This window comes from Tachyglossus aculeatus, chromosome 4, assembly GCF_015852505.1.
Source record: "Tachyglossus aculeatus isolate mTacAcu1 chromosome 4, mTacAcu1.pri, whole genome shotgun sequence".
In the NCBI taxonomy this organism is placed as follows: Eukaryota; Metazoa; Chordata; class Mammalia; order Monotremata; family Tachyglossidae; genus Tachyglossus; species Tachyglossus aculeatus.
In genome coordinates, this window is record NC_052069.1 from 80,246,816 (window position 1) to 80,258,420 (window position 11,605).

At 49.0% G+C, this 11,605-nt stretch overlaps 1 protein-coding gene across 32 annotated transcripts in view; it reads right to left on the reverse strand.

Annotated features, from left to right (window-relative positions):
- The window catches only part of RIMS2 (regulating synaptic membrane exocytosis 2), a 748,658-nt gene extending 737,604 nt beyond the window's left edge, over positions 1-11,054 (reverse strand). For all 32 annotated transcript variants that reach the window (XM_038744900.1, XM_038744915.1, XM_038744888.1 and 29 more), the window contains exon 1: positions 10,873-11,054. In XM_038744900.1, the coding sequence (XP_038600828.1) occupies positions 10,873-11,054 (182 nt within the window). The remainder of the gene's footprint in view (positions 1-10,872) is intronic.
- Positions 11,055-11,605: the final 551 nt, after the last annotated feature.

Consider the following 11,605-nt stretch of genomic DNA (forward strand, 5'->3'; position numbering starts at 1 on the left):
CTATGATCCGTTTGACTGTAAGCTCCATGTGGGCAAGGAATGTGTCTATCAAATCTGTTACATTACAATCTCCCAAGCACTCAGGACAGTGCTATGCACACAGTAAGTGCTCAATAAATATGACTGACTGACAGACTGATTCTACAACGAACAAGACACACATGAGTTATTAAACAATGCAGACATCTTCAAGTCCCAACCAAAGGGAAGCAATCTTTCCAGGCAGATGATGTGGCAGGGATTCCTGGTCAGGCAGTAGTCTTACAGGCCAACCCTTTTCCAAAGTGACCAAGTCTCACAGGCGGTCACTCCAGGCTGTGCCCTTCTTTAAGCACTGCCTGGGAAAGAAGATACAATTATTTCAATCAGATGGACATGGGTTCTGATCCCGCCTCCGCCACTTGTTTGCTGCGTGACCTTGGGCAAGCCACTTAACTTCTATGTGCCTCAGGGACCTCATCTGTAAAAAAGGGATGAAGACTGTGAGCCCCACGTGGGACAACCTAATTACCTTGTATCTACCCCGGTGCTTAGAATAGTGCTTGGCACATAGTAAGCGCTTAACAAATACCATCACTATTATTGACAAAAGACTCCATTATTTCAGCTTCAAGGCTCTCCATCACCTCACCCCCTCCTACCTCTCCCCCCTTTTCTCCTTCTACAGCCCAGGCCGCACCCTCCGCTCCTCTGCCGCTAACCTCCACACTGGGCCTCGTTCTCGCCTGTCCCACTGTCGACCCCCGGCCCACATCCTTCCCCTGGCCTGGGATGCCCTCCCTCCACACATCTGCCAAGCTAGCTCTCTTCCTCTCTTCAAAGCCCTACTGAGAGCTCACCTCCTCCAGGAGGCCTTCCCAGACTGAGCCCCTTTTTTCCTCTCCTCCTGCCCACCCCCCCCGCCCTACCTCCTTCCCCTCCCCACAGCACTTGCATACATTTGTACAGATTTCTTACTCTATTTATTTTACTTGTACATATTTACTATTCTATTTATTTTGTTAATGATGTGCTTATAGCTATAATTCTATTTGTTCTGATGATTTTGACACCTGTCTACATGTTTTGTTTTGTTGTCTGTCTCCCCCTCTAGACTGTGAGCCCATTGTAGGGTAGGGACCATCTCTATATGTTGCTGACTTGTACTTCCCAAGTGCTTAGTCCAGTGCTCTGCACACAGTAAGCACTCCATAAATACGATTGAATGAATGAATGAATGAATGGAGCTTAGTCAGGTATGGAGCTTCTGAATCCTAAAGAGAAGGTTCTGTTCTCCAGAGCCGGAACATCCTCTCTCCTAGCTATCAAAATAAAATTATCTCTGCCTAGCTACGACCGATGTTTAGATGATTACAAGAATGATAATATTAATAATAATAATAGCATTTAAGTCATGATATTCTATTCAATAAATGAGTAATAATTTGAACAAATTAATTTATAAATTCCAAGTTGTGTTTCTGCTACCAAAAATTTGTCTGGCTGGTAGGCAAAAAAAAAAAAAAATCAAATGAATCAAGCTGTAAGTGGTACTTATTGAGTGCTTACTATGTGCAGGGCATTGTACTAAGTGCTTGGGAGAGTACAACGTAACAGAGTTGGTAGATATGTTCCCTGTCCACAAGGAGTTTACAAATTCCTGGGCATTTACCAAAGCTATCCCACACATGTGGCTGACCAGAAAAACAAATGAATTAAAATATACATTTGAATCATTTTATTAAATGTAAAAAACAAGCTTCAGACTAACAAATAACAAAGGTATCGATCAACCAGTAGCATTTATTGCGCATCTGCTCTATGCACGGTAGGGTTTAAATTCATGTATGTGTTGAAGTTATTTTTTTTTAAAGAAACACATAAGAGTAATTTGGAGTTCCAATATTTGTGTTTATTTTAAGGAACATTTAAATTACATTATAGTCTTCCTCAAACAAGCCCAAAGACCCAACTAATAATAATAATAATAATAATGACGGCATTTGTTAAGAGTTTACTGTGTGCGAAGCACTGTTCTAAGCTCTGGGGGAGATACAAGGTGATCAGGCTGTCCCACGTGGGGCTCACAGTCTTCATCCCCATTTTACATATGAGGTAACTGAGGCTCAGAGAAGTAAAGCAGCTTGCCCAAGGCCACACAGCAGACATTTGGCTGAGTCAGAATTAGAACCCATGACCTCTGACTCCCAAGCCCATGCTCTTTCCACCGAGCCACGCTGCCCTTGGTCCAAATAGACTGGCTATCGAGAAATCATGGGCCTAAATAACTATGTCAGACTATTTCCTCCCAAGTGGGAGCAAGCCACTCACTGATTTTAATAGGCAATCTACACAAATAATGGAAAAAACAGTGTTATCTCAAAATCCGTACGATTTGGGGGTTAAGACGGTGAGTACCATGTGGGATATGGACTGTGTCCAACCAGAATTAGCTTGCATCTACCCCAGTGCTTAGTACAGTGCCTGGCATATTTATTATTCTATTTATTTATTTATTCATTTATTTCACTTGCACATTTCTATCCTATTTATTTTATTTTGTTGGTATGTTTGGTTCTGTTCTCTGTCTCCCCCTTTTAGACTGTGAGCCCACTGTTGGGTAGGGACTGTCTCTATGTGTTGCCAATTTGTACTTCCCAAGCGCTTAGTACAGTGCTCTGCACATAGTAAGCGCTCAATAAATACGATTGATTGATTGATTGGCACCCAGTAAGCACTTATCACCATCAAAGAAAAAACCAGTTTCCAAGTCTCAGTAGGTGGCAGACCCGTTCCCTGCTTCCAATTATACCTTCTATCTTCTTTCTATTTCCCATATTTTCCCTTTTTTATTTTACAAATGAGGAAATTTTCCCACTCAGAAAACATAACGGCAGGAGTTAATTATTCACTAAAATAAATACAAACAAATCTCAACTACCAAGATAACAGAGGATAAAGGGGTTAGGTAATTGAAACACTAAAACTCTATTTCAGCCAACTCCAACCTTCCTCTCCAGCAAACACTTTGCTCAATATATTACAAAAGTAAAAAAAAAAAAAACAAAAAGAAATGAAAAAAGAAATGACTAGTTTAAATTTCATCTCCCCCTCTCTGCCTCTGGGATCAGGGAAATGCCCAATTATTGTAAAATGATTGGTGATAATATTTTTCCCCCAAAAAAAATATCCAAACTACAGCAAACATACTATACCAGACTGATTTATATCCTGTCACACTATTACAACGGCTTTCATGAATATAAATCCATGCACTATTTGTATGTTTGTATTGTTCTTATTCTTTAATTTCTTCATACCCTTCTAACTTTCAAATCAAAATCAAAATGTCATTTTAAATATATTTTCAAATAATTTCACACATGAATAACTCAACACCAGGTACGCCAACTTTTTGCTCACAGGAAATTTGGGGAATTAATATATAAGTTAATTTTTAAAGTGATCATTATTTAAATAGACAGTGAGCCTCTTACATTTGTGTGTGTGTGTACTTAGTGCTCGTATTAAGCAGCAAACTATACTGCTATAAGGTGAACATTAACAGAACAAACATTACACATGTTTGCATACAATATTTGTTTAGATACAGGTGTACTAGATATATAATTCAGTTTTCCAGATATCCGAAAAACTTTTAATAGGTATACACAGTGTTCTAGCTAATAAAAACATCCTCTGCAGCTCAGCACTATCACAACCTAACTCTCAAAAGTTTGACAGAATTTCTGTGCTTATAATATGATCACAGTATGAGAGGGGGGAAAAGCGGCATGTCGCGTATAAACTACCACTCTCTGGGGGATCACGGTAAAACTCTGTTATAAAATCACAATGAACAGCTTGTAAAAAAATATAGCCAAACGTTTTAGAAAAATAAACAATGGCAGCAATACTTTGGTTCAATATGTCGCTGCGTATTATCATAGATAAATATTTTACAAATTTCATAACTATATCAACTCCTTCAGAATTGAAGATTCACAGATTATAATGGCATGTTACTAATAAAAGTCTAAATCTCTCTGAAGATAGTCTCTTAAAATGAATCAAAGCAACACACCCTGTTTCACTTTACTATCGGCTCTGAAAAATTCAAGAGGAAACTTTATTAAGAGTTCCAATTAAAGGAGAAACTACAAAACGGGGGTGTGAAATCTGTTTAGAAAATGAATTTCCGTAAATACAATGTAAAAAAAACTGTGTTGATCGTACTGTGATTATTATCACTCTCATAAAGTATAAGACACGCGCCAACGAGCATTAAAATCCAGAAGGCGGCTTCGATTTTGAAGTACAGCATAGCCTTCTAGACTGGGAGCCCGTTGTTGGATAGGAACCGTCTCTATCTGTTGCCGAACTGTACTCCCCAAGCGCTAAGTCCAGTGCTCTGCACACAGTAAGCGCCCCATAAATACGATTGAATGAACGAATGAATGAATGAATGAAGCAGAGGCCCAAAATAGCCCAGTCGGATGTTCATTCGTTGGGCCTCTGCCTTCCCTCGAGATATTCCTGGTACCTACTTTTAAAAATAAAAAAGTAGTTATAACAAGGATGCAACCCACTAACTGAACTTGGTGATGGGAAAAAAACAGGTTTCTGTCATGGGATTGATAGAGATCTATTTTTTCCAGTCCAAATCTTTAACTTAGAGGGAGATGGGGCAGTTATACTACGGAAGACCATTATCCACCCGGCTGCCTTTCTGAGCAGATTATGAGCGAACCGTACTGGATCCAAATACAAGTAAGAGACAGTTTCTCCACAGAGACATGTCCAGACTCCAACTCATTCATTCGTTCAATGGTATGTATGGAGCGCTTACTGTTTGCAGAGCACTGGACTAAGCACTTGGAAAGTACAGTTCGGCAACATATAGAGACGGTCCCTACCCAACAACGGGCTCCCAGTCTAGAAGGGGGAGACAGACCCAAAACAAAAAACAAGTAGACGGGTGACAGGTTAGCGACCGTTCCTGTCCCACGTGGGGTTCACAGCCTTAATCCCCATTTGACAGATGAGGGAACTGAGGCCCAGAGAAGTGAAGTGACTCGGCCAAGGTCACATGGCAGAGAAGGGGTGGAGTGAGGATTAGAACCCATGACCTTCTGAGTTCCAGGCCCGTGCTTTCGCTACTACACCATGCTACTTCTCATCTGTACTTCCCAAGCGCTTAGTCCAGTGCTCTGCACACAGCAAGCGCTCAATAAATACGATTGAATGAATGAATGATTCAATTCAATTCAAATGAATCTCATCTATATATTTTATTTTGTGAATATGTTTTGTTGTCTGTCTTCCCCTTCTAGGTTGTGAGCCCGCTGTGGAGTAGGGGCCGTCTCTATCTGTTGCCAACTTGTACTTCCCAAGCGCTTAGTACAGTGCTCTGCACACAGTAGGCGCTCAATAAATACGATCGAACGAATGAATGACTCTGAAGGGGATGCAAAAGAGATCTTTTATTGTAAAGGGTCGCCATAAAAGAGGGTCCCCGTCTTCGGCCCCGACTGACCTTTGACCTCTCAAAAAAAAATCCCACGGCCTTTAGGGATAGGAAACGTTGTCCACCTAATCTGAGGGGAAAAATGGAAGTCCAAGCTGAGCTTGACGGCGGGAGCTGGTTTCCCAGCGGCTGGGCCCCGCCTGGACAGTTCCCCGGTGCTGAAGTATTAGTCTTTCACTCAATCCTATTTATTGAGCGCTTACTGTGTGCGGAGCACTGTACTAAGCGCTTGGGAAGTACCAGTCGGCAACATATAGAGACGGTCCCCTCCCAACAACGGGCTCCCAGTCTAGAAGGGGGAGACAGACCACAAAACACAACACGTAGACGGGTGTCGAAACCGTTAGTTATTGAGCGCTCACTGGGCGTAGAGCACTGTACTAAGCGCTTGGGAAGGTCAGATCGGCGACAGGAAGGGACGGTCTCTCCCCAACAACGGGCTAACAGTCTGAGCGCTTACTACGAGCGGAGCACTGTACTAAGCGCTTGGGAAGTACCAGTCGGCAACACACGGAGACGGTCCCTATCCAACAACGGGCTACCGGTCTAGAAGGGGGAAACAGACCACAAAACACATGTAGATGTTATGGAGCGCTCACTGTGTGCAGAGCACTGTCCTGAGCGCTTGGGAAGGACAAATCGGCGACAGAGAATAATAATAATGGCATTTATTAAGCGCTTACTATGTGCAAAGCACTGTTCTAAGCGCTGAGGTTACAAGGTGATCAGGTTGTCCCACAGGGGGCTCACAGCTTTAATCCCCATTTTACAGAGAGGCCCAGAGTAAAGTGACTCGCTCAAAGTCACACAGCTGACAATTGGCGGAGGCGGGATTTGAACCCATGACTACTGACTCCAAAGCCCGGGCCCTTTTCCACTGAGCCACGCCCCACCAACGGGCTCCCAGTCTGAGCGTTTACTGCGTGCGGGGCACTGGACTAAGCGCTTGGGAAGGCCAACTGGGCAACGGATAGAGACGGTCCCGTCCCAACAACGGGCTCCCAGGCCAGAAGTTGGAAACTAGTGGATCCCAAAATGGGGCAATTCCCAGTGCCAGCTGTAGGAGCTTGGCGTGAGTCCCAGGGCTAAAAGTTGCCGGGAAGCAACAGGGCCCGGAGGGCTGCCGGTTGGAGGTGAGGCCCGCCGTGTGCAGCAGGGGCCAAGGGCAGCTGGGCTGTGCATAATAATAATAATAATAATAATAATAATGGTATTTGTTATGTGCAAGCACTGTCCTAAGCGCTGGGGAGGTTCCAAGGTGATCAGGTTGTCCCACGGGGGGCTCCCAGTTTTCAGATGAGGTAACTGAGGCCCAGAGAATAATAATAATAACAATGGCATTCATTAAGTGCTTATTATATGCAAAGAACCGTTCTAAGCGCTGGGGAGGTTCCAAGGTGATCAGGTTGTCCCACGGGGGGCTCCCAGTTTTCAGATGAGGTAACTGAGGCCCAGAGAATAATAATAATAATAATGGTATTTATTAAGCACTTGCTATGTGCAAAGCACTGTTCTAGGCACTGGGGAGGTTCCAAGGTGATCAGGTTGTCTCAGGTTTCAGATGAGGTAATTGAGGCCCAGAGAATAGTAATAATAATGGCATTTATTAAGCACTTGCTATGTGCAAGGCACTGTTCTAAGCGCTGGGGAGATTCCAAGGTGATCAGGTTGTCCCACGGGGGGCTCCCAGTTTTCAGATGAGGTAACTGAGGCCCAGAGAATAATAATAATAATAATGGTATTTATTAAGCACTTGCTATGTGCAAAGCACTGTTCTAGGCACTGGGGAGGTTCCAAGGTGATCAGGTTGTCCCACTGGGGGCTCCCAGTTTTCAGATGAGGTAACTGAGGCCCAGAGAATAATAATAATAACAATGGCATTTATTAATCACTTATTATATGCAAAGAACTGTTCTAAGCGCTGGGGAGGTTCCAAGGTGATCAGGTTGTCTCAGGTTTCAGATGAGGTAATTGAGGCCCAGAGAATAGTAATAATAATGGCATTTATTAAGCACTTGCTATGTGCAAGGCACTGTTCTAAGCGCTGGGGAGATTCCAAGGTGATCAGGTTGTCCCACGGGGGGCTCCCAGTTTTCAGATGAGGTAACTGAGGCCCAGAGAATAATAATAATAATAATAATAATAATAATAATAATAGCATTTATTAAGCGTTTACTATGCACAAAGCACTGTTCTAAGCGCCGGGGAGGTTCCAAGGCGATGAGGTTGTCCCACGGGGGGGGGGGGGGGAATCACAATCTTAATCCCCATTTTACAGCTGAGGAGGTTCCAAGGCGATGAGGTTGTCCCACGGGGGGGCTCACAATCTTAATCTCCGTTTCGTAGGTGAGGTCACTGAGGCCCAGAGAAGTGAAGCGACCTGCCTGAAGTCACCCAGCGGATAAGGGACGGGGGAGGGATTCGAAGCCATGACCCCTGACTCCAAAGGCCGGGCTCTTCCCACTGAGGTAGGCCGCTTCTCCACGGAGCGGGGCGGGGAGGGAAGATGGCGGCTGTGGTAACGGTCCGCCCCCCCACACGCCCCCCGGGCCTAGGGTCGGCCCCTCATCCGCCCGGCCGTCCGCCCGTTTCCGCCGTCCTTCCCGCTCCGTGGGCCGGCCCTTCCCCACTCGAGGGGCGGGGTGGGGTGGGGCCGGGCCCCCGCCGGCCTCCTGTGGCACAGCCCCGGGGAGCGGAGCGGAGCGGAGCACCTGTGGGCGGCCATATTGGATTCCTCGCCCTCCTCCTCCTCATCGTCGACACCCAGCCACCTCCTCCTCCTCCTAATCCGGCCGCCACCATCTACACGGCTTCCCCGTCTACACCGCCCCCCCACGCCCCCGTCCTCCTCCCCACCACCACCGCCGCCCGACTCACAGCCACACACAGCACACACACACAACCCCCCCCCAAAGGCGCTTAGTCCAGCGCTGTGCACACAGTAAGCGCTCCATCAATACGACTGAATGAATGAATAAGCACACCCAACACATCCACACACACCCCACACACACCCCTAACCTCCTCCCTCCCCGCCGCCCGACACACACACACACACACACAAAAAGCACACATACACACACAAACACACAGGCGCTTAGGCCAGCGCTCTGCACACAGTAAGCACTCCATCAATACGAATGAATGAATGAATGAGCACACCCAACACATCCACACACCCGACACACACACAACACACATATACACACACCCCACACAAGCGCTTAGTCCAGCGCTGTGCACACAGTAAGCGCTCCATCAATACGACAATGAATGAATGGACAAGCACACCCAACACATCCACACACACCCCCACACACCCCTATCCTCCTCCCTCCCCGCCGCCCGACACACAACACACACAGCGCACACATACACACACACAACACACAAGCGCTTAGTCCAGCGCTCTGCACATAATAAGCGCTCCATCAATACGACTGAATGAACGAATGGATGGACAAGCACACCCAACACATCCACACACACACACCCCATCCTCCTCCCTCCCCGCCGCCCGACACACAACACACAACACACACAGCGCACATACACACACACAACTCACAAGCGCTTAGTCCAATCAATCAATCAATCAATCGTATTTATTGAGCGCTCACTATGTGCAGAGCACTGTACTAAGTGCTTGGGAAGTACAAATTGGCAACGCATAGAGACAGTCCCTACCCAACAGTGGGCTCACAGTCTGAAAGGGGGAGACAGAGAACAAAACCAAACATACTAACAAAGTAAAATAAATAGGATAGATATGTACAAGTAAAATCAATCAATAAATAGAGTAATAAACATATACAAACATATACATATATACAGGTGCTGTGGGGAAGGGAAGGAGGTAAGATGGGGGGATGGAGAGGGGGACGAGGGGGAGAGGAAGGAAGGGGCTCAGTCTGGGAAGGCCTCTTGGAGGAGGTGAGCTCTCCAGAGGTTATCGCTGTGCACACAGTAAGCGCTCAATAAATACGACTGAATGAATGGACAAGCACACCCAACACATCCTCACACCCCCCACACACACCCCTATCCTCCTCCCTCCCCGCCGCCCGACACACACACAACACACAGGCGCCCAACATACACACAACGCACAAGCGCTTAGTCCAGCGCTCTGCACACAGTAAGCGCTCAATAAATACGGTTGAATCAATCAATCGTATTTATTGAGCGCTTGCTGCGTGCGGAGCACTGTACACTAAGCGCTTGGGAAGTCCAAGTTGGCAACGTATAGAGACGGGCCCTACCCAACAGTGGGCTCACAGTCTAGAAGAATGAATGAATGGACAAGCACACCCAACACATCCACACACAGACACACACACACACACACACGCAACACATCCCACAGACCCCCGTCTTCCTCCCTCCCACACACTACGCACACAGCACACATAAACACACACACACACACAACACACCCACCGAGCACACGTCCATATAGCCCACAGACCCCCGTCTTCCTCCCTCCCCGCCGCCCGACACACTACGCACACAGCACACACAAACACACACACACACACAACACCCAGCACCCACAGAGCACACATCCCACACACCCCCGTCTTCCTCCCTCCCCGCCGCCCGACGCACTACGCACACAGCACCCATAAACACACAACACCCAGCACCCACAGAGCACACATCCCACACACCCCTGTCTTCCTCCCTCCCCGCCGCCCTACACACATCCACACACACACACGCACGCAACAGGCACACACACAGCACATCCACACTCCCCCCATCTTCCTCCCTCCCCGCCGCCCGACATACATGCACGCACACAACCCCCCCAAAAAACACACACACACACACAGAGAGCACACAAGCACACCCAACCCATCCACACCCCTCACACACCCCTGTCCTCCTCCCTCCCCGCGGCCCGACCCCCCAGCCACACACACACACACCCCCAACACGCACACAGAAGGAGACGACACACACACACACACACACCCTCAACACGCACACAGGAGACACACACCACACACACACGCACACACCCATCACGCACACAGAAGGAGACACACAGACACACACAACCCCAGACAGGCTGCCGAGGCAGCGCCCGTCCGGCCCCCCGACGGCCGGACAGACAGAGGGGCGGCTGGCGGAGGTCCTCACTGACACACACACACACACACACACACACACACACACACACATTCATTCATTCATTCATTCCATCGTATTTCTGGAGCGCTCACTGTGTGCAGAGCGCTGGACTAAGCGCTTGGGAAGTCCAGGTTGGCAACAGCTAGTGACGGTCCCTACCCAAGGGCGGGCAGAGACAGACAGACGGACAGCCAGACAGAGGTATAGGGCGTGGGCCGGCCGGTCCTTACTTGAGCACCGATTGCTCCTTCTCGTCCTCTTTCTTCTGTCGGTCCATGACGGCCAGGATGATTCTCCGCTCCTCGTCGGTCAGGTGGCTGAGGTCGGGCGCCTCGGGCCGCGGGGCCGGGGCCGGGGCCGGGGCCGGCGGCAGGGGCGACGGGCCGCCCCGGGCCCCGACCGGAGCCGACATGTTGGCCGGGCCGGGCCGGGCCGGGCCTACGGGGAGGGCGGGACCGGCGGGACCGGCGGGGCCGGCGGGGACGGGGGCCGCCGGCTCCGGGACAGAGACATACAAATCGATTCCCTCGCGATCGGGGGCGGCAGCCCCCACCTCCCCCTCCCCCGATAAACAGAAGCCGGGGCCTGGGGGGGGGGGGAGGGGGAGGAGACAGGAGCCGGACGCCCGGGGGGGGGGGGAGGAGGAGCGGGAGGACCGGGAGGAGGAGGAGGGCCGGGATGCTCCTCGGCCGGCGAGCGGGGCCGCGCCTGGGAGAGGATTGTGTGCGTCTATGTGTGTCTGTGTGTGTGTCTGTGTGTGTCTGTGTGTGTCTGTGTGTGTGTCTGTGTCGGGGGGGGGGGGACCCCCCAAGGAGAGCCAAGCCCGAGCGCCGGAGTCACGTGAGGTCCCGGAGGGGAGGGGGCGGGAGGGGCCGGGGCTCCGGGGCTCCGCTCCGGGGAGGGGCCACGGGGGGAGGGAGCAGGACCACCTCTGGACGCTACCGGTTCTTAGAGACTCAATGA